The 23675-nt window shown below is 38.1% G+C and overlaps 2 protein-coding genes across 2 annotated transcripts in view; one reads left to right on the forward strand and one right to left on the reverse strand.

Moving 5' to 3' along the window:
• Window positions 1-63: 63 nt before the first annotated feature.
• On the forward strand, window positions 64-9919 carry setdb1a (SET domain bifurcated histone lysine methyltransferase 1a). Its single transcript, XM_077548975.1, has 9 exons — window positions 64-134; window positions 2027-2201; window positions 5976-6085; window positions 6153-6716; window positions 6794-6961; window positions 7745-7949; window positions 8023-8096; window positions 9195-9385; window positions 9556-9919. Exons 2-9 carry the CDS (start codon window positions 2032-2034, stop codon window positions 9631-9633), a joined length of 1560 nt encoding a protein of 519 aa, XP_077405101.1. The 5' UTR covers window positions 64-134; window positions 2027-2031; the 3' UTR covers window positions 9634-9919.
• Window positions 9920-10220: 301 nt separating this feature from the next.
• mcm3ap (minichromosome maintenance complex component 3 associated protein) overlaps window positions 10221-23675 on the reverse strand; it is a 22569-nt gene continuing 9114 nt past the window's right edge. Inside the window, exons 8-29 of the mRNA XM_077548695.1 lie at window positions 23377-23574; window positions 23000-23268; window positions 22751-22913; window positions 20466-20623; window positions 20139-20359; window positions 19842-20053; window positions 19100-19200; window positions 18878-19009; window positions 18651-18764; window positions 17291-17443; window positions 16991-17188; window positions 16852-16920; window positions 16627-16761; window positions 16293-16446; window positions 15001-15265; window positions 14817-14914; window positions 13844-14234; window positions 13509-13772; window positions 13310-13439; window positions 12812-12988; window positions 10687-10837; window positions 10221-10603 (exon numbers count right to left, since the gene is read on the reverse strand). Of these exons, the coding sequence (XP_077404821.1) occupies window positions 10436-10603; window positions 10687-10837; window positions 12812-12988; window positions 13310-13439; window positions 13509-13772; window positions 13844-14234; window positions 14817-14914; window positions 15001-15265; window positions 16293-16446; window positions 16627-16761; window positions 16852-16920; window positions 16991-17188; window positions 17291-17443; window positions 18651-18764; window positions 18878-19009; window positions 19100-19200; window positions 19842-20053; window positions 20139-20359; window positions 20466-20623; window positions 22751-22913; window positions 23000-23268; window positions 23377-23574 (3921 nt within the window). The 3' untranslated portion in view covers window positions 10221-10435. The remainder of the gene's footprint in view (window positions 10604-10686; window positions 10838-12811; window positions 12989-13309; window positions 13440-13508; window positions 13773-13843; window positions 14235-14816; window positions 14915-15000; window positions 15266-16292; window positions 16447-16626; window positions 16762-16851; window positions 16921-16990; window positions 17189-17290; window positions 17444-18650; window positions 18765-18877; window positions 19010-19099; window positions 19201-19841; window positions 20054-20138; window positions 20360-20465; window positions 20624-22750; window positions 22914-22999; window positions 23269-23376; window positions 23575-23675) is intronic.

Raw genomic sequence — 23675 nt, forward strand, 5'->3', positions numbered from 1 at the left:
TCCCTAAAAAGTACATGTTATTCGTGCACATGAACACGAGGGGGCAGCAGCGGTCTCAATGACGCAGACAACGACGAGGAAGACAAGACTTCTCAACCATCACTGCATGTAGTTTTAGGTGGGAAACAACTAAGGTGAGGTTTCTTTGAAATACGCCATACCTGAATAACGTACAGAACAAGAGACATTATTGGAAAAATGCATATGAATCTTTCGGCTGTTTTAGCTGACCGCATTTTAATGTCAATTGTAAACATATTTGGCTCTTCATAGAGTTACGTTTTTTTTTGGGGGGGGGGGGGGGGGGAATAACGAAACTGTCCAAAGTTACATGTACCAGAGGACGCAAGGGAGAAAGTAGTCTCAAGTTAAAGGGGTTGCGTAATATTCTGAAGTCAACCTTCCTGGGTGTGGCCGCATGAGCAAAATTGATAACAAATTGAAGAGATAAATAAAACGAATGGTAACAAAAGAGCACAAAACAACCTGAAGGAATTACCATTAATTGTAATTGTTTGCGTGTTCAAATAATTCCAAGATGAGATTCTGAAGAGGGTCCTTGCAAGGTTGGTTTATTACAGAGCTCTCTGGTCACACAGTTGCACATCACCCAAGCAGTGTCATCCAATGTGTGTGTCTTCTTTTGCCCACACAGCCTCTTTATTCAAAACATGAGGAAACGCCTCTGTCATCCCGTGAGGCACAGAATGAGTTTGCATTTTCCCAGTAAACTAGATCGTCCTTGAACTTTTGACAACCGGATTTCTGATGAACAGCAACTAGACTTCTTAGATAAACATAGAAACATTTTAACTTTCTCATTTCTGGGAAAACAGTAGAAAAGATAGCAAGAATGTCAAAAGCATTACTCACACAGGTTATATCAGGTCAACATAATTACACCTTCATCAACACATCTATAATGAAATGTAAAACAGGTAAAATGTAAAATAAAATACTAAAAATGTTAATAATGTCAACAAACCTTCAAAGAAATGATAGGTGAACTCCAAGGTCAACCTACATCAGCTTCACTTTGTACTATCCATTGTCATTTGAGCTAAACTGGACTTCATGGGAAACGATCAAGGATGACAGTGACATCACTGCTGAAAATAAGACTTAAAAAACGAGATTGGAATTTGCCAGATTGCAGTTGACAAGCCTCAAAGCTTCTGGGAGAATGGGAGAAAGTATTTATTGTGAGTGTAACTGATGCCTTTGATGCTTACAGACAAAGATGAAAGGCCAGGATAAATATATAAGCTTAAACGCTTACTCAAGTGAAGAGTCGGTGTATAGAGTGACTGGGTGGGAGTTTTGGCATAGCTGCCAATTGCTTGAGTGACCCAAGACACACAGCTGCCTTAAAAGTAGGTCAATTCTCCCTGGAAATAACAGTACAAATGTCAAGCTTATGTCTTCAAATTTTGATATCCATAACTCAGTGTATCTGTCAGGTTCAAATAACAAATATAATTTACAAACAATGAGGAGAGAAGACGTTCCAGTTTCAGTTTACTTGCAAGGAGAATATGAGAGGCTGTGTACAAATTTCATCTATTCTAAAACAGCCCTCCTATAAACCTCTCTTTTTATTCAAACTTGGGGTTCCTAGGTTACATGAGGTGATGCCTCTAAAAAGGGGGTGGGGTCATTCAGCAAGCAGGCATCACCTTGTGCTTGTTTACATTTCTTGCTTATTCGTAGAAATGTTTTTGCACATTCGTGGAATTGACCAAATACATATATCTTGAGAAGCACGTTTAGCACGCCCATTCAGCATATCATTTAATAGCAGAAAGGTTTCCTCTGATCTCTGATCTCCAGCCGGAGGTCAGTTGAGGCCAAGTAGAGAGGAGCAGGTTTCAGTTCTCCTGATTCTGACCTTTGCACAACAACAACACTTTCATAGCAATCATTAAATGTATAATAAAACATAATCAATCAGTTAAATCATAATAAAATCATCCGTTCCAAATTTTATTCCTACAGTATCACTACAGTGTATTGTTGAATATTACAGTAATTATGGAGGGGGATGAGATGGAGATGACACCAGATGAGCTCCAGGGTTGGATTTTGGAGACTGTGCAAAAAATGGATGTGACCCCTCCTGATGTACTGGAGCAACTCAATCTTTTGAAGTCTGTACTGGAAAAGTGGAAGGAACAAGCCGACCGACTCCTGGTACTCAGCAAGTGAGTGGATTGTGGCAAATTATTATTTGACTTAAGAACTGGAGTAGCAGTCATTTCCAAAATGTGGAACATTTGTATAATTATCCTTTAAATGGCTGCACCGATTTCTGAACATTTTCTCTCCAAACTTTTTTTTTTTTTTTTTTTTTTTACAGGAGAGCTCAGTATTGTTCATTCGATTTGACATCATCATTGCTCTCCTTTTTTTTTTTTTTTTAAAAATCCAACAAATCAATTCAAAAAAATTTAATAAATGTTTTTTTTTTTCGTTTTTTTTAAATACATATACATATATATATACATATACACACATATATATATATATATATATATATATATATATATATATATATATATATATATATACCTTTTTTTGTATGTGGGTGAGTATGTGTATGTGCGTGTGTGTGTGTGTGTGTGCGTGCGTGCGTGCGAGCGTGTGTGTATTCATCAGTTCACCTAAAGCCCATTAAAAAAAAATCCCATACTAATAATATAATATAATAATAAATTGCCAGATGCAGAAACATCAATGTAAGTTATCACGATGTAGTGGCTCTCGCTAACAGACAGAATTAAGTAACCGGAATTAGGTTAAAAAATTCTATATACGTAGACCATGTTTCTATAAATTTTGATATTTGGTTTTTATTTGAGGCAGATATTTTTTCCATTAAAATGTGATTTATGAGGAGGTTAGACCATTAGTCGATATTCAGAGTTTGTTTATTTTTCCAGTTAACAAGAATTGTTTTTTTAGCGATAGTAATAGTATTGAAATTGTTTATGTGGTAAGTCAGTTGTTGTTAGGTCACCTAGCAAACACAAGTTTGGAGATAAAGGTATCCTACAGTCCAAAATAGCGGAAAGTTTTTCTAAGACTTTAGTCCAGAAATACATAACCGGAGTACATAACCATAAAGCATGAACATAAGTGTCTGTAGTGTTTTGTAAGCATTGGAGACAAATGTCGGAGTCTGAGAGTCCCATTTTCTTCATCATATATTGAGTAATGTATGTTCTGTGAATAATTTTATATTGGATAAGTTGTAAATTTGTGTGTTTTGTCATTTTAAATGCGTTTTCACAAACTTGAATCCAAAAGTCAGGTTCCGGTGCTATAGACAAGTCTGTCTCCCATTTCGAGATGGGTAAAGACATTTTATCAGTATATGAAAGTAACTTATATATTTTTGAAAGTTTTTTTGTTGTTGTCGGAGAAAGCTTGTTAATATCTTTAGCTAAAACAGGCGGTTGGAGCGTACCCCGAAGTGTTGGAATTTTTTTCTTTATCATATTTTTAACTTGTAGATAATGTAAAAAATTTCCGTTTTTTATATTGTATTTTTGGAGCAAGGATGTATATGATATAAACATATTATCTGAGAAGAGATGGTGGAGATGTGTAATTCCTTTCTGCTCCCACACAGCTAAATGAAACAGTTGGTTGTTAAGTTGAAAGTCGGGGTTATGCCATAGGGGAGAAAGTCCACAGGGCTCCACTTGGGCTTTTGTCAATTCTAGTGCCTTCCACCAGGCAGTCACGGTGGCGGAAATCATTGGGTTTTTAAAACAATTATGACGCTTAATCGATGTTGTAATAAAGAGTAAATCTCGAAGTCTGAGGTTATTACAATCCTTCTGTTCTAGTTCCAACCAACAGTTAGTGTCTCTGTTGGGTTGTGCCCATAGAACGATATATTGTAGCTGGTTAGCTATATAGTAGTACATAAAATTTGGTGCCTCTTCTAGACCACCTTTGGATTTGCTTTTCTGAAGAGTAGATAGACTAATCTTTGCTTTTTTTTTATTCCAGTAAAATTTTGTTACGGCTGAGTCCAACAACTGGAACCATTTAGCCGTAGGTTTAAATGGAATCATTGAGAAAAAATAGTTTATTTTAGGTAAAACTTTCATTTTAATGGTGGCTATTTGTCCTATTAGAGAAATAGGAAGATTATTCCAGCGCTCCAAGTCACTATAAATGTTATCCAGAAGTGGAGAAAAGTTTAAATGAATTAAATCAGTTAATTTAGGTGAGATTCTCCAAACTTTTCTATTCACTTTGTAAATTTGGGTCTTCTACATTAGTTGCCTTGTAGCCAAAATTATGTTGCCTCATGTCCAAAAGAACATTACCAATTGTACCCAAATTTGTGTAAATGTGATAATCATAGTCTGAAAATATTAGAACAAAACTCGCAATATTTTGGATCAGTCATTCAACACACGTGGCTGTTATTTTTAGATATTATTGACCAATCTGAAGCGTTGAAAATGGGGTTCTTTCTTTGATGATGTCATATTAATGCCGTCTTTTGGAGGTCTCCTTATAATTGACTATTTTGGAGGTACAATTACATCAGCGATTATGGAATCTGGCGAAAACTGCTCGCCAATCAACTGCTGATTCATTCAAGTCATATCTAAGGAGCAGAACTGGAAAACTATCTAACAGCAAATGCTAAAGAATTTGTGAACAGAAATGCTTAACAAATACATATTTGGGGAAATATACATAACCCCAAGAATACAAAATAAATGTTTGTTATTTCAGTTTCATCTGCTTCACCTTTTTATGGAAGGAACACATTTTGCCCCCAATAAATTAGACCATCAAGCATCAAGCACAAAGCACAGTGCAGGCAAAAAAATGATAAATTTCATTATCTCGCATAAGGGCGGCACGGTGGCTGACTGGTTAGCACGTCCGCCTCCCAGTGCAAAGGACGTGAGATCGAGACCGGGCTTCGGCCTTCCTGGGTGGAGTTTGCATGTTCTCCCCATGCTTACGTGGGTTTTCTCCGGGTACTCCGGTTTCCTCCCACATTCCAAAGACATGCATGGCAGGTTAATTGAACTCTCCAAGTTGTCCATAGGTGTGATTGTGAGTGTGGATGGTTGTTCGTCTCTATGTGCCCTGCGATTGGCTGGCAACCAGTTCAGGGTGTACCCCGCCTACTGCCCAAAGCCAGCTGGGATAGGCTCCAGCAACCCCCGCGACCCTTGTGAGGACTAGCGGTTAAGAAAATGGATGGATGGATGTAGTAAATAAATAAATATGTGACAATAGTTGGGTTTCCATCCACCCATTTTTATTAGAATTTTCAAGAAATGCGAAAGTAAAACTGAATGGAAACGCTAGAAATGTGGAAACAGGCTTTTGCGAATAACCGCTGGCAAAACTGGATACGCGTCACACGTTATGACCGTTATATTACGTCACACGTACGTTTGTAGTCCCAAAGCAATGTCGGACGATAAAGTAAGGTATGTTTGGGGGGAACGATGAAACGGAAATCCTTTTGGAATTATTTAAAGAAGCAAATAATAATGTAATTTTAGATTACATACATAATTTCAAGAATTACAAAAGCAAACTCATACGACGTCAACGCACGGCACAGTTACTTCCTGATCTTCTTCTTCTTTTAAATTACTGGTGGAACACATCTCTATGGTGTATACTGCCACCTACAGCGGCGGAGTCCCCTCTCAATAGTCGCCAAAGAAGAACAGATGGAAACGGGCATAAATTTTGCGCATTTTCAGTAAATTTGCTTAAAAAAATCTAAATTGGATGGAAAACTGATGTAAAAGAATCAACCATGTAAACATAATCCCCCCAAATAAGGCATTTGTTTATATATAAAAAATAAGCGCATTTTAAATTACCATTGCCATATTGAAGGGGAGAAAAATGCTATTTTATCATTCAGTGTTACTTCTTACTAGTTCAAAAAAACAACAGATTTTTGTGTTGGTGTCTTGCAGCTCCGTGGCAGCGTATGAAGCGATGGTGAAGGAACGATACGCTTTTCTGGGTTGGGAATACACAGACGCAGATTCTGATGAGGATGTGATTGAAATCACAAGTGGCGATGGTAAAATAGCGCATCCAAATCTCCATCAAGTGAGCTCTTTTATCATTTGTGTTGTTTGGCTTTGCAGGAATCTCCCCTACGTCGCCAAGTGATTCTGAGATAAATGTTTGGAGTAGCGGAGCATCACGAAGTGGCACCCCTACACCAAACGACAGCTTTAATGGCAGCAAAAATCACCAGGCAAAAGTGACCTTGACCAGACTTCCCGAAAGCGAAATTCCGAGTTTATGTCGAAAAACTCCCGAGAATCGCAAGAGTGTCAGTGAACCCTTAAGCCTTGTTCCATCTCGGTCTGATAACAGCACGGATGATTCCGATTTCGTAGCGAAGCCGCCACCGAGCAAAAAACCACGTATCAAGTTTAAATGGCCCATGACGACTTCTGCAAGGAAAAAAACAAGGCCGCCAGTGGACACGAATAGGAAGGAAGACAAAAATACATCATGTAAAACCAAACCAATAGAAAATAGCACCATGAGCGAAACCAACCCAACAGGAAATAACACTGTTGGTAACACCAACTCAAATGGAAAGAACACTGTGAGTCAAAGCAACCTGATAGTAAATAATACTGTGAGCAATGCAAAGGAAACAGGAGCAGACGCGCCCACCATCCAACCATCTCAACCCGGTACCGGTATCATCCAAATAGTTTGCTTTCGTGTAATACCGTCCGCTGACAATTTGAAATATCTTTTGCACTTCCAGTGGAAGATCAAGTGTGCATAATATCATCATGCTGCCTGTCTGCCGAGGGGGCCTCGAAAGTGCCCAATAAAGTGCCAGAAGCTACGATTGAAGCCGGCATGAAGGTCTTCGCCAAGAGGATGTCGATGTGTTGGCAGCGGGCCAAAGTCAGGAAAATGATCACGACGGGTAAAGAGAATTTCAATTCTAATTTGTCTTACGTCATGACTTGAAATGGTTGGCTAGGTCTCCAACTTTATAATTGCATACTGTACAAAAAATATTAAAATTTTATTAAGACCAATATACTACAATAGGAGAACAGATAAAAAATGAATAATAATATTGTAAAAAGCTCCTTACGCAATACTTCTATTTGCCTCATACAGAACAAAGAATAGACAAGGGATGACAATACAAAATTTTGCACCATGCTACGGAAAAAAATGAACACCAATAACATTGCAAATTGTGCAGTTGGCTGCATTAATCTGCTTCTCTAAAACAGGAGTATCTCGGGGTGTCAAGTGATTACATTTTTTATCATAATTAATCACATGACTTCAATACTTAACTCGCGACTAATCGCAAATTTTATATCTGTTCTAAATGTACAATAATTTTTTTTCATACTCTTGTTAACATAAAAGGGAAAAAAAATGTTAAACTAATAAAAATATGGCCGCATCATTTAGTCATTGATACAGTAATTTCATAATAATTCATAAATTTGAGTTAAGATTAAAAAAATATGTTTAAGAAGATGTACTGTAAAAAAAAAAAACGAGTGTGATGTTGATTTGTGCTTAGGTCATTTTTCTGCCACTAGATGGCATAATTGCATTTGTAAGACGTTGGTGACAGCATTTTTCCTTTCATATTATGAGCTATCATGAAGTAACTTGTTAAATTCTGCACATTTTTTAAAATTGTAAAATACAACTTGACCACAGTCCGCGTTCTTTTCCCCAGCTAACGATAAGCTCAAATATTTGGTCCGCTTTCACGACAAGGCCAAGCGCCTCGTCTCCGCGCACCACCTGGCATTCATCACCACAGCCAAGTTGGAATACTTGTACGTCGGCGCCCGAGTGGTGGTCGGCCACGACGACGACGACCATAACGTCTTCCGGTCCGGCATTGTGGCGGAACTCCCAAGCAGAAAGAACCATCAGAGGTCAAATGCAAACAGAATGTTGTCGCATAATCTTTTCAATCACTCATTGATTTGGATTCAACATGTTTTTTAGGTCTCTGGTCTTTATTGACGATCAGTCTGCGTTGTATGTTGGCTTACCTCATCTTCACCTGGTGTTCGCACCTTGTAAGTTTAGGTCTTTTTCTATGCATTTGTATGAGGGATAATATTGCCGAGACGTGCGGTTAGGGTAGGCAAGTGAGGCAGTGCCTCCCCATGCTGTTCCTTTCCCTAAAAGTCAAAACTGTTTAGTTAGTTAACAACTCTTGTTTTAAATAAATGAATATCAATAACTTGTATTTCATATGAATTTATGGTTCATTTGCATTAAGTTTAATTTGAATCCATAATACCAAAACATTCATGCATTAAAAAATGGATTAATTTATTGCTTGTGTTTTTAAATAAAATAACATGAGAAGAGAGACAATCATATCGTCGTTGATATGTGAAAAACACCTTTTCTTTTCTTTTCCTTTTTTACAGTTTTTGGATGAAATTGAATGCAGACATCCTAAAAACGTAAATATAAAAACGAAGAAGAAAAAATGGACACATAGCAGCGATGCTATATTAAATCACAATATTCAAAGGGGAGAAAAATTTGCACTTTTTCAAAATCATTCAGCTCTATAATTAAACTATCATTTTCAAATTTTCTGAGACATTGAATTTTGGTAGTCATTATCTGTAAACCATAATAAGCGACTACTGTGTAATGATTTATTGACAATAATATGTTATATGTGACCTCACTAGTCTAAAAAAAGACATTCTGATATTACATTTGTGGAATATGAGTTAAGCAGCAAAATCCAGCCGTTTTTGTCCATCTCAGAGGGTGGCCATTTTGCCAGTGGCTTGGACTGAAGACCACATCACAGTTACTCAGGGCTCACGCAACGACCAATCACAGCTCACTTGTCTTCTGAAGCTGAGCTGTGATTGGTTGTTACCTGAGACCCGAGCACTGTAATGTCATTTTCACTCCCCTTGTGATATTGATAAAAACTGCTGGATTTTGCTGCTGAACTCACATTCAATTAACGCAATATTCACCAGAATACTGTATTTAGATGAGTGGAGCTGCATAAAACATATTGTCAAGACATTTTTGGGGGGTTGACTTCCCTTGTAAATGTTTTAAGTACAACTCTATACTGTATGTTTTTTGAGAGCAGTTTTACCCGACCGACTATTGCCGTTCTTGTTTTCTTGTGATAGTGGGGAACCCTGTGGATGACATCAGCGACACTTCCCACAGGAAGTTTTTGAAGAAATATATAAAGGCCTGGCCTTACCCTCCCCTTGCCCAATGCATCCCTGGACAAAGCCTTAATGTGGAGCACAAAGGAGTTCAGCAGAGCTGTGTGGTTCAGATGCTCGACTGTAGCCTGATGCAGGTCCACTTTGTGGTCAGTATGATCAACATATACTGTATATTGCTTTTCCTCATGCAAACAGAAAGCCAAAATCTACGAGATATAACTGCTATTTTACTCCTTGGGGGCTGCAACGACTATTTGAGGAAATACACTTTTTATTTTTTCTGTACCCTGTAGTGATCTTATGTTGTCATCTTTAGGAAAGTCAATGTAAGGAATGGATCTACAGGGGCTCATGGCGCTTGGAACATATGGCAAAAATGAAGCAGATGCGTTAACGTTGCTGGACAATGGAAAGCGTGTGCGTCTCAGCCATCATCAGCAACAGGCCAAAGAAAAAGAAGTGCTGCTTGATCAGTTACAATTATGGAATGGCGATGGAAATTTGAGATTATACATGCATGTGAATGCACTGTGCTTTTGACTGCTTTTTTTCCAATGCATTTCAAAATGGCCGTTTGGCCATCACATCTTTGATATGTTGTGATGCGCAAAGTTAGTTAGTATGTTAACATTTTTCTAGCAATTTTTTATATTCTATTCCAAATAAATTCATGTTTCCAAGTTTTCGTCATGCCTAACTGACACAATGACAAATTGTTATGTACACCTGTGGCACTTTCTGGGGTGGCATGGCTCAGTGGTCACCTCCCATCCGTGAGGTTGTGGGTTCGATCCGCACCCCTGGTGACCATGTCGAGTGTCCTTGAGCAAGACACTGAACCCGATTTGCTCCCAGTGGACCTGGCTGCAGCCGACTACTGGTGTATGAGTGTGTGTGAATGGGTGAATGTGAGGCTTCAATTGTACAAGAGGGCGCTACAATTAAATTGCTCGATTGGCTGAAATAAAGAGAAGCAGGGTGTTACTTGCTGATTTCATTTAATATTTGCTTTAAAAAAAAAAGACCATCTTTGACAATTTCATTCATTTGCTTAAAAACTATAATGGTCAATAACCAGGTTGTCATAATTCACACAACATAAAAAACACTTTCAATGCACAAGCATGAGATAATAGTCGTTTCTAATCCCGAGTGTAGAAAACTATGTGTCCTTAAGATAAAAAAAAAAAGTTCATTCAGTCGTCAACAATGCTCATCATTGCACTCAGTTTCAATTTGCAGGCTATTTCTTCCTCATGGCTTGCTTGAATCCGCTGCTTAAGATCTGTCAGTCGCTCGGTCAGTGACAAACGACTCCACTGGGACCGCTTGTCTTTCTTCAATGGCTCGAGGCTCTGAGCTTCCTGGAAACACAACAATTTCAAATTTCAATAACCACCAACTAGTCACATATTTTGGACTGATTATTTGTCATAAGATGCTAAACCTTTATGAAAACAGCATCCAAAGGCTTGGCTGAGTGCCTGTGCCTTCCAAAAGCGGGCATGGCGAGCAAGATGGAGGACGGCATGAGGAGTGGTGTGGACCAGTCCACGCAGTCGCCGCCTTCTAGCCAATGCTGGAGCTGCTCTGTGCTCCTGCAAAGATCAGGCATGAAAACGGGTCAGGGGTGAGAAAGGTGAGAAGGACCAGGACCAAAATTTTGGCCGTTAATATCAAACCAGGGGGGGAGGGGAAGGGCGACTTTTAATGTTCAAGATTTTATGGTGTCAAGAAACTTTGTGAAAATGCGAACATCTTTGCTACATTTATCGGACCATGGATGGATGTTGAAAAAACAGCATGTGCTGCATTCAAGTAGGAATGGGTACCTTTCGCATTTGAACCGGTTTGGTTCCAATTCTCGGTGCTGGGGTATCAATAACGGTACTGAACAGTACCAATTTTCGGTTATTTTGTTCTGTTGTTTGTGGTAATTAATGTTAATTTATTTAACAATAAAAAAATTATAAATAACATTCACTTTAACAGTCATTTTTCATTAAATAAAATCCAAGTCAGATTCATGATGTTTCATGTCAGATTTTCTGACAAATAATAAAACAATGAATTTAAAACACATTAACACACTTACATGTTCATTCTTCATTTTCAAGCTTAAGCATTACATAACCCGCTTTATCACATTTCTCTTATCTTATATTATTTTCACAAGTCTGGGGAAGGGGTTATATTTTGTGCTATGTCATGTGGAAATGTGTGTTGGTATGACAAAAATATATCCTTGGATATATTTGTATCCTTGAATTTTTTTCTGTAAATACTTTTAAAAAGTTACAATCAAAAAAGTCAAATAAAAATAAACAGTAATTGCAAAACAAATACTGGGTGCTCCTGCGCATTTTGGCCTTTTAGAGACAGTGTGGTATCAAAGTCATATTAGCTCAGGGGCCAAATGGAGGAAAATATATTACCCAGTGGGCCGGATCGGTAAAATCATGGTATATAATTTCAAAACAATTGCGTCAATTATACGGAGATTTTCACAATTTGTGGGTCAATCCTAAATTATGGCGCTCAACTGTAATTATATTGTTCCAAAAAATAACACAAATGCAAATGGAACGCGGCCACACTTTTCCAGTATTAGTTCCGGACATGTTATATCTACCCGTTTTGTTCCCAGAATGCATTATGTGGCGCAATTAATGAAGTTATAAGTATGGTAATCCTTGTCATACTGTACTGTATGTTTATGTTACCAGTAATTGCATTTTTGTCATATTTGACACATTTATGTCAGCATATGATTTTATTTATATATATATTTTTTAAACAAACCATTACTTTAGGTTGTGTGTAAAATAATGACATCCAGGCCAATTCAATGTACAGGTTGCATTACTCATCTCAGTATCGTTTGTGAAATTATGAATTTTTATGTTTTGTTTGTGGCCGACTGATTATTGGGTCCGACATTGCTTTTTTCTTTTACTTTCCAAAATTATCTCGCGGGCCGGATTAAACCCCTTTTGCGGGCCTGATCCGGCCCACGGGCCATGTTTGACACCCCGGTGTACACGTTTACAATGAGAAAGAAGAAAGTTGGGATTGAATTCTATTAAAATAAACCGTTTTTCACAAATTGGGAAGAATTTGTGCCTTTGAGTAGTGTTATCTTACCTGTACGTATGTGTTTCCACAGCATTTATGTGGAAATATTCGTTATTTGAAGGACTATTTATCCCGAAGTTGATGCTAACTTCCTGTTAGCATTTGAATGGGATCCTCCATTCACTTGCATTAGTATTAGCGCTAGCCTATTGATGTTTTAAAAACAAAGCATGATTTGTATTTAAATACACACGGTATGCAATTCTTCTTATCGTGTGTTTAGTTTTACAGTTAACTCAAAATTGAGTGTCATTAAAAGCTTAAAGGATGCCCAGGGACGGCAGAATTGCATTGATTCGCACCGCTCTGCTACAAGCTACATGCATGATGCATTCATGGTACTTCCGCAACGTAGGGAACTTGTAAATGTATCCCCAGTGATGAACTAACTGCATGCGTGACAATTATCCCTTGAACTACTTGTGCAGGAACAGTACCTTTTGCTTTCAGCCTTCTCCTCCTCTAAAGTCTGGAACACCTTGTGGCTGAGCACCTCTACTGCTGTGGGCGTATGGGAGATGTCCAGAGGGGCTTCCTGGGCCTCCAGCACACTTTGGAACAAATTCTGCTTAATTGTCAGGTTGTTGGGCGTTGCGCAGGTAAGTAAACTTGTCCTTTAAGGAGGGAGAAAGTCAATAAGAAATTGTGATTCCAGTTTAACAGCATGAACTGTGCCGTGCACATAACCTAGAGAAAATACAGAATTAATATTTATGGGCAGGAAATTGGTGACATTATTTTGGGCCAGTAAATTTGACAAGGAGTTTAGAATTTCTGATGTGAAAAAACATTACTAGATTTTTTTCCAAGTAAACATTCATCCCAATTATTTTCAGTAAGGTAGTGCTGCCAAGTCTTTTTCTGTACTTGTTTTTCAAAATAAAAGTGTAATTTTGAGCTGTTAAAAGTGAAAAAGAGGCTTTTTTGGGGGGTACCGTTTGTCATGTCGCTGTTTCTCCCTGTGGGTCATTCTGACGGCCTTGATCCATTCCTCAGGCAGGTGGAAGCCCTTTAATGGCTCGCTGAGATAGTAAACCAGAATCTCGCCATCTTTTGTCACAGCATCTTAACAAGATAAATAAGCTCCATGTTACGGTCACATATTCAAGTCATGAATCAAAAGAAGACTCCCACCTTTGCAGACGGGCGGTCCAGGAAGCTGCCAGTCTTTCAGTTTGTGGTCAATGCAGATGACGAGCACGTCAACCCAAGGTATCTGACTACAAGCGTCGTCGTGTGTATCGTCCCAGAAATTCATACTTCTCCCGTGTCGGCCTTTGATTCGGACCCGCTCCAGGAGATTTTCCAGACGTGACATGATGAGGGGCTGACTGCCGTGCGTCGCTTGGATCTGATCAGCGAAGCGATAGATGGCTGAGCACAGCTCAGACCAGGTATCTAGAGGAAAAAGGACAAAAATGAATTTAGGAAAACAGCCATTTTGTTTGAATTTTTTTCTAAACTTGTACCCATGGTTGAAAGTTGGCTCCATTGTGGTAACTGCAAGTTGAGGACGGCTTCACGCAGCCAGGCCAAGTGCGGTCCAGTGTTCCAGCCCAGATGCGGAACAACCTCGTCGTTATCAGGCAGACAGAACTCTCCGGGCGGCCACGAGATTTTGGAGAGCTCTTCCGACGACACTTTAGCAGCAACGTGGCTGATGACGGCGTTGTACAGCTGGATGACGGGAGCGGGACCCTGCGGTGGGAGGCCGGCGGCGGCGCGCTCCTGGCAGTGAGCCGAGACCCTGCGACTGAACTCGCAACTCAAGATGGTTTCTACAAGCTGCATCAGAGTGTGGCAGGAGAGGGGGGGGTGTGGAGGTGCGCGGGGTAGAAGCCAACGCATGGCGCAGCTCAGCTAAAAACAAAAAGAAATTGAATTGAGAATCCAAAGAAAACCACACTAACTTGAATCTGACAAAAGTGTTAAAGGGGATTTTTGACAATAATATGTTCTATTCAGCCCCACTGGTCTAATTATGGTATTTTGGTTAATATTGCCTAATCCAGCCGTTTTTATCCATCTGAGGGGGCGGCCATTTTGCCACTTGCTGTCGCCTGAAGATGACATCACAGTTGTAACAACCAATCAGAGCTTAGCTTCAGAAAACAGGAGAGCTGTGATTGGTGGTTGCCTGAAGCCTGAGCAACTGTGACGTCATTTTCAGTCAACAGCAAGTGGCAAAATGGCCGCCACAACTAAAAGACAGGTAAAACCAAAATAACACAAAATAAATGAATTAATATAAGTAGGTAAGTAAATAAAATGAATAATAAATTAGTAACACAAAAAATACTTAGAAATTAAATATTTGGACAAATGAAAAATTTACTTATGGATCCCGTGCTATATGTATTTCTCTGAGACTGTCAATCAGAACTCATGTCCTGAATTAAAAAAAAATATATATATATATATATATATTTTATTTTTTTTTACCTGTTTGGATCCCAGCATATCATTTGTAGTTTCCGGTATGAACAACAACGTGTACTCTGATATTAGGCCGTCCTTTACCAGCATAGGCAGCCTCAGTTCTTTAAAGCCGCCAAGGACAAAAGAACAAAAAAACATCTCAAGTCAAACATCAGTACCCTTTTTCCCCACAATGTGAATCTTTTACCTTGTTCAAGTTTCTGCGTGTTGCAGGCGCCGCGCTCAGGCCCGGGCACCAGAATGACCAGCGGCAGCGGGCAGTGCCAAGTGCTGGCTTGCTGCAACTGCTTGAGTTGAAGCAGGGCCGAAAGAAGAGGGACGTCCTGCTCGTCACGATCGGCCTCCGAGAAGGGCAGCGCCGGAAGCAACATGATGAGTGCTCCCGAGCCCTGTAGCTCACAGCACTCCTCCATTTTGGATAAGCCATCGTTGGTCAGGGGACCTCTGGACACCTGCAAAACACCTCGAAATGTCACACAGCACAAAAGCAACCATATGTGTAAGACATCATTTTGACCATTAACTCGGGATTCATGATACACTAATACAAGGGTCAGCAACCTTTCCGGTCAAAATAGTCATGTTAGGCCAAATAAATAAGTAAAAATCTGTCTGGAGCTGCAAAACATTTGAACATTGTGATGAAGGAAACAGTGTGTTAGTGTTAGTCTAATGTACAAGAGCTCAGAGCTGCACCATGAAAGAAAAATATGCAGCATCCAATATTAGGATTTATTTAATTTTTTGGTAATTTTTTATACACTTAAAGACTTTTCTGCCTTTTTGTTAAATTTCTGACATTTTTGACAATTTTATGGACATTCAATCTGGACAATTTTCTGCCTCTTTTCGTCATTTTTTCTGCCTTTTTTTCTTTGACATGACATGGTAATTTTCTGCTTTTCCTCTTACTTTCTGGACATTTTTAGGTATTTTTAAAATACCTTTTCCATCTACTTTTCGTCTCTCTTTTTCTGCAACTTAAAAATGTTTAAAAAAAATTGTCTATTTAATTATTCATTTTTTATTTAATCATTAATTAATTATTTCATCCCCCAAAAAATGTAAAAAAATATATTATTCTCTTCTTCTTCTTCTTCTTTGAGATCCACAGGAGAGAGACTAAAGTGCCACATGTAGCTCCTGAGTCGCATTTTTATATAAAACATTTTATAAACAAAATTAACAAAAGCTACAGTAAGTTAAAATGAAGCATTTTCAAAAATATAACTTAAAAACTAACAGATGTGTTTTAAAAACGGACTAACTGAATTAAAAAAATATCTCAATCAAAATGAAATAAAAGATAATTGCAATGGGAAAAAACTGCCATGTAAGCAGTCATACTAGATCATAGCGTAACCTCAAAACATCCCAAATTGAGGACCGCTGTCATTTATTTTTTTATATATTTTTTTAAAACAACCCACCAGTTGAGAATCAACAACTTGAAATCAAACAAATCCTAAATGGACTGACCTTGATGCTGATATGGACCTTATGGTTACAATGCCCATTCTCCCTGATTGTGTTGGACAGGTGGAGTGTGTGCAGGGTGCCATCTCGATGTTCCTCCATCAACTTCGAACCTTGGCTGCCAGCCAGCTTCGCTTCTAGCCAATCGGACAGAATCCTGAACAGGAAATGAAATAATTATTACTATTATTATGAAACTAATATTATAAATTAATTATAATATATATATATATATATATATATATATATATATTTATGAAACCGAGAGTGCAGTTTATCATCAATTTAAAAAATTTGATACTTAAAGCTGAAATGTAAATCACAACCAGCTACTTACCTGTCTGCCAGGCTGGCAACACTTTCATGATCACTGGGTAATAACAAAATGGCTTTCCAGAAGATTTTATCAGGTGGCTTATGGAGATTTTCCATCACCAGTGCTGGCATGTCAAGTGGCGCCCACACTAACTCGCTGTGACAGAAAATGTATTTAAATGAATAAAGGAAGGCGACACAGTTTGTTTGTGGGGTAAAACCATGAACAAATGAAATCCGGACTTACTCCAGAAGCTGCTGATAGTAGTAGTGGACTCTCATTTGGTGCACAGCCAAATGTCTCATTCTCAACACCCTTAAGACAGTGACGAAGGGAGCAATTAAGTCAGGTACTTGCAATCCTAACAAAAAACAAAAAACAATACCTGGTGCTGGACATCGATAACTTTCCAGCATTTCCCAGGTTTACAATCCCGCGAGTCAGATCCTCTATGGACTGCTGTGCTGGCGCGCTCGGAGCCAGCGCCTTCAATTTGAAGCGAGGATCCACGAAGCATGGAGCCGCTGGGAAGCCTCTCATCTGTCTCTTCAGCTGCCGGCGCACTGCTACCACGTCACGCCACCTGGTTGGAACAGATGAAAGAGACAAAGAAAATGATTCCAACGGTAGCTTCACCTCTCATCACATCAATTACGCCAATCTTCGGCTTGTTTTTCTTCTCTACCTTTTGATGTACTTGCGAGCGCGCCACAGCGCAGCCTCAAGGATTTCTTCCACCAGCAGAGCGATGTCTGCTGTCAAAGTTTCCTCGATGAGACTTGTGCAGACCTCCACAGAACATTTAGCAACATAACGTGCTTTCTCATCCAATGCATGCCTGAAAAGGATAAAGATTGAATTACTTTCTTGTTATTTTACATATTATCCAATACTAGGGCTAAAAGATTCTAAAGGGATACTTGACTCATTGAGCCATTTTCAGCAGTAAAAAGTTCATATTTTGTCCAGAATGAATTTGACAATTTCATCATTTTTCTTGTAAATTAATAACTTTAAAAACTATTTTTTCCACTTGCTGTCGACTGAAGAGGACATAACCTGTGCTGAGGAAGTAGGTAACGACTAATCATGGCTCTGTTTGCTGACCAAACCCAGAAAACAGGTGAGCCGTGATTGGTTGTTACCCACTTCCTCAGCACAGGTGATGTCATCTTCAAATCGCCAGCAAGTGGAACAAATAGTTAAAAAAAAAAATCTGTGATTTTTTTTTTTTAATTGTGTTAACGATTTAATTTATTCCTTTTCTCATGTATTTTTTTTTAACAAACACACGCAATAAAGAAATCAATTATTTTAAAACAACCACCGCTGTTTTCTTAGGATGGAACCCAGCGGCAAAAGCAGAGTCCCCAGAATTGAACCCTGTGGAACACCCAACGTTCCCAAGACACGCTTAGGACCGCCCCCTCATTTGAATAACATTTGGACCTGAAGGGAGGGCAAAACGTTTTTATTTATTGATTGATATTTAATTCTATTTATACATTTATTTATTTTTATTTTTTCTCGTTTATTTTTGTTTATTTATTTAGGGATCTATATCATTTTTTGTTTTTATTTGTTATTTATATTAAATTTTTGAATTATATTTTTTATATCTGTTTTTACTTTCACTTTTATTCATTTATTTATTTAGTGATTTATTTATTTTTAATTTTGGCAGTGTTGGTCCTCCATACCGTTATACATGTGAATTCATATTGCACATATGACCACTTTCTTCTTTTTGCTCAACATACAGAGGTAGTTAGTTTGAAGTGATTACAATAATAATGATAATTTTAAAAAATCACAACAGTCAAAAATCGACTACTGAGCGCACCAAATTCCCTGCAGCGTGGTGTATCATCACAAATCATTTGAGTCGGGTGTGTATAATATATATTAATATAATAAAAATATATAAAAATCTAATAAAATATATAATAATATTATTATAATAAATATAATAATAAAAATAATAAAATATAAAATACACCACATTGAGAGGAGTTCAAAACTATGTGGACTACACTGAGCCTTACTTGAACACTGTGGTGGCAGTCTCCTTGATCGTCTCATCTAACACTTCCCGCATGATCTCTGTGAACAAAGACAATCTGAACTTGGCCAAAAAGTCTTCGTGCTCCTGTTTCTGCCTGCAATACAGAGAGCCAGCTATTTATTACTTTGCATTGTGATCACCGCACAAATAAGTAATGTGATGTCAAAATTGCAAAATTCGATTCAAATAAGGCAATACTAGACAAACCTTGCTTCTTCAATCTTGCGTTTCTCTTCAGCGACACGCTCTTGTTCCACATAGATCTCGGTAGAAGACAATTCTTGGAGCAGTTCTCCTAAAACCTCATTAAGTACGGATTCTGCCTGTACACTGCTCTCACTGCACAATAGTATAGAAAAAAAAACAGTCCAGGTTTGTCAGTCCGCAACATTTGCACATATATATGTATGAAAGATAATGCAAACTTACACAAGAGCTGTTGTGACGTAACTGGCTCCAATAGCAGCTACCTCTCTGGCAGATGTTCCAACCATTTCATCAATCAAACTGTCCACTTCAGCCAGAATGTCCTGGGAAATATTCAGCGGAAAAAAGTGAATATCCAAGTAAGATGTGAACAGATGCAAAAAAAAACAAAAAAAAACATACAAAACGATTCTCATAAGATTAGCGATTCTCATTTAGTACGATTCAGAATCCATTTTAAATGTCCCAAAGTAGATTTTATTTAAATTTGATACAGTTTTGCCCTTGTTTGTGTGTGCCTTTATTGGGAGTGCTGTTGTACACGATTTGGCCACTTTGAGGCAGTGTGGTTCTGATGCACTGTTAAGTTGTAGCCACTTTAGAGAGTAGAAGGAAAAAGTCACCATCAAGTTATTCCAATAAAAGTTGTTTTTTTGAAGTGTAGGAAGAGCATATGCCGGTGAGTAATGTTAAGATGCTTCTCTGTATACATTCCTGAAGCGTTTTGTATGAATAGCCGTTTTTTTGAGTGATAAAAGTGCTGCGAGTAGTGCGCTAATTATCATTAGCGAGTCAGACAGGGAGTAAATCATGCCGATTATTTGCACATCTATAAATTGAAGCAGAAATCATTGTCAAGCAAATCATTTTGAATAAAAAATTGTTTTGAATTGAATCGCAGACCCAAAAATCTGAATCGAAACGAATCGTGAGACAGTCAAAGATTTCCACCCCTATTCCCCACCTCATCGCTGAACACAGGCTGAGGTTCTGGAGCAGGTGACGGTGCTTTGGCAGATGGAGGTTGCGGTAGAGGTTGGAGTAGTTGCGGGACTTGGAGGCTTGAACTTTGAAAATAATCGCTGGACTTCTCTGGAACGGCTGGTCTCAGACCAAAAACATTGGGGGCATCAGGATGCCTGACTGGCAACTTAACCTCCATTTTGGCAGCAATAGCTAAAAAAAAAAAAAGAAAAGAGGAAATGATATTGTAATAGATAAATGCGTTGAAATAATAATCCATACATTAGAGTGCCAATACTTTTAAATGGATTGGGTGCAGGCTCAGCCAGAGGACCTTCTCCTCTGTACTTATTCTGGGAGTCAAAGGTGCAGACAGGTTTATGCTGAGGAGCATTGGGGAGAGGGCCTCCATTCACAACTTCCCCAGTGAGTGTGTTTTTTTTAGCTTGAATGACCTCCGACTTCTTCTGGGATAGAAACTCCGGTTCCTGATAGGCTATCCGACTCAGATCAACCACACTGTCATCAAAAAGTGGAGAGTCTCGAAGTCAACACATGATTTATATTTGTCTCTTTTCTTTACAGCAGTTGTAAATGTACCCCACGGAAAATGTGCGATACTCACCCCTCGCCGACGTTGAGGCTGTACTGCTGGATGAAGTCGGTTGCTTCTTTGGCACTGCAGAACATCAACATCCGAACGATGTCGTCCATTGGGAAAGCAGTTGACCGTGGACCCACAGTGTGAGCAATGTTCAGGGTTTTTAGTGCTTTTGCTCTGACCTGCACAAACACGCACAAGAAATGACTTCTCAGTTTCAAAATTTCAAAATAAAAGCCAAAAATGACCATGTTTTTTTTCTTCCTCTAATTGATACTTTTTTTTTTTTAAACAATTCAATCCGTTCCAACTATAAAACGTTAAATTTTCCCTTCAGCAATTTTCCCCTCAAAATTTAAAAACAAAATTAAAAAAATATGTTTTTTTTTGTTTTTCTCCTCTAATGTTTACATTTTTTGACCGATTCAAATGCTCCAACTCTAAGCAGTTCAGCTCATTCGAACCGTGAACATTTTTCAAAATTTCAAAAATAAAAAGGCAAATATTAAAACTTTTTATTTTCCTCCTCTAATTTCTACAATTTTATATTACACCTTTTTTTGTTTTTCTCCTCTAATTTATACACCCCCCCCCCCCTTCTAATGTCTTTTTTTGGACCGGTTCAAACCATTATAACTAACATTTCAGCTTATCCCGACATACATTTTTTTAAATTTAAAAATAAAAGGCAGAGATTAGACTTTAAAAAAAATCTCCACTAATGTCTACATTTTTTAACAATTTAAACTGTTCCAATTTGACGATGAACCTATCCCTACCATAATTATTTTTTCAAAATAAAATAAAATTACCATTTACAAAAATGTTCTCCTCCAATTTCTAGTTTGATCGATTCAAACAGTTACAACTTTATACTGTTCAGCTTATTTCAACAGCTGTTTTTTTCAAAATTTCAAAATAACAGCCAAAAATAAAAATTGTGTTTTTCTCCTCCTATTTCTGCAATTTTTCAACTGATTCAAATTGTTGTAAATATAATCTGTTCACCTTATACCTATTGCAAGTTTTTCAAAATTTCTAATGAAACCCAAATTTATTTATTTTTAAAATTTTATTTTCTGATTTCTAAATTTTTTTGACTGATTGAAACTGTTCCAACTTTAAACTGTTCATCTTATCTGTACCATAATAAAAAATAAAAAATCGAAATAAAAGCCAAAAATTTTAAATATTGTAGTTTCTTTCCTAATATCTACATGTACTGACCAATTCAAACCATTTCAATTTTAACTGTTCAGCTCATTCCAGGTAATTGGGTTTCATTCATCACTCGTTCTTATCTTGGAATTTTTAATGAAAAAAAAGTTACATTCGTCCAAATTTGGTATAATTTTAGTTCAAAGCGTCCATTTTAGGCTAATTCCACAAATTTTAATTCAGCCTTGCACCCTAGTGTTAATTTCATCAACAAAAACTAAACAAAAATAATTTCGTCAACACACATTTTTCACCGAACTAAAACTAGACTAGACTAAAACCTTCATTAATAAACAATAACTAAGACTAAATCAGTATGTATTTTCATCGACTAACAAAGATGAGATGAAAATGTACTTCCCTTCATAAAAACTGGACTAAAATCTTTGGACATTTTAGTTCATGCACAAAAACGAGAGGAAAATCATATGATTTTGTAAAATCTTGTCTCTGCTATTCTGTCACTGTGGCACAGAGTGACACACCCCCTTTGAAATCTGCAGCTAGCTAGCGAGTGCAACATGCACAAGTACATGGGACAGACAGGCGGTGAATTCACGATGAAAGGTCTAAAAAAAATAGTTCTAGTAACGTTACATTAATCCAATGGCTATTTACATTCCAACAATAATGTTAAACCGACCGCTAACTAATGCTAGCTGGCTTGCTAGCTCGTAGCATGGAGCCATAGTAGCCACTGTAATTGTGTGTCAAGTTGTTTTTCATCCAAAAAAAAATTTAAATTTTGATGTGAAATAGTTTTAGATCCGAAATGTTCAACATAATCTGATGACAAAAAAATTATTGTCCTGACTAAAACGATAGTTTTTGTTGACTAAAACTAGACAAATAAAATAATGTTTTCTTGGACTAAAATAAAGCCTAAAATGCTAGATTTATAGTCAACTAAAAATGGACTAAATTAAAAACGGATGAGGTTGACAAACTATGTCAAAAACTAACAAGCGTGATTGAAACAGGACTAAAAATGAGACTAGATTTTAAAATGGCGGATAAAATTAACACTATCACCCACAATTTCTCCAGAAATTGCTTTCCCTAATTTAGTATTGTGTTGATTTTTTTCTGACCTGATTGAAATATCTGTGGAGGAGGCAACTAGCCAGGTAAGATGCTCTTTTCACCAGCTTGAAGAAACGCACAAAGTTGTTGCTGTTGAGTGCGGCAAATGCCTGCACTGCAAAATGCACTTCGGGAGAGTTGCGCACTTCATCGCGAAACTGTTGGACCTCACTGTACAGACAAGATAGGAAAAATATTCAATATATTGTATGCATACTTTGAATTTATTATTATTTATGAAGATTTTGCATACTAACAGTAGGATGTCCCCATCATTGAGCTTCAGCAGGACACTGTACTGGCGGAACTCGGCCTCGCGGGGGCAGTAGATTTGACGGTCTTTCAGGTCCTGGTACATTTCTTTCAGGCTCTGCAAGCACTTTGTCAAGTTCTCGTTGTTGATCTTAACGTCAAAAACGGACATTGGCTCTTCGCAGAGATGGTGGGCGCAATGTAAGTGGAAGCGTGTGCACTTCTCGATGAGTGAGACCGTGTGTGGGCAGCACAGACGTTGCTGGATGATGTCCTAAGGCAAAACAGGAAAATGGGTCAGGAAAATTAACTAGTGAGTTTAAGCGGTTCCGAAAATAGATGATCTTAACATTTTAATATTTGTGTCTAACTCGGTTTCTACCTTTCGGATCCCACGGGTCCTGTTCCAGACAAAATCGTACCAATCCCGCAAGCTGTCATGACCCTGGTCCATGATGTGAGTGACCAGATAGTCCATGGTCATGCCAAGTACTGGCAAGGGGCGTAATTCATGAGGAAGGGGCTCCTCCTGGTCAGCTGATGAACGACTGTACTCTTTAATGGCCGCTGCGTGATCAACCTGGTTGAGTTCATTGGAATATACTATTTAGTCGCCATTAATATAGCATCACAAATGTACAGTAATTTCTGGACTACAAGCCGCTGCTTTTTTCACTTGCA

This window comes from Vanacampus margaritifer, chromosome 17 (assembly GCF_051991255.1).
Source record: "Vanacampus margaritifer isolate UIUO_Vmar chromosome 17, RoL_Vmar_1.0, whole genome shotgun sequence".
In the NCBI taxonomy this organism is placed as follows: Eukaryota; Metazoa; Chordata; class Actinopteri; order Syngnathiformes; family Syngnathidae; genus Vanacampus; species Vanacampus margaritifer.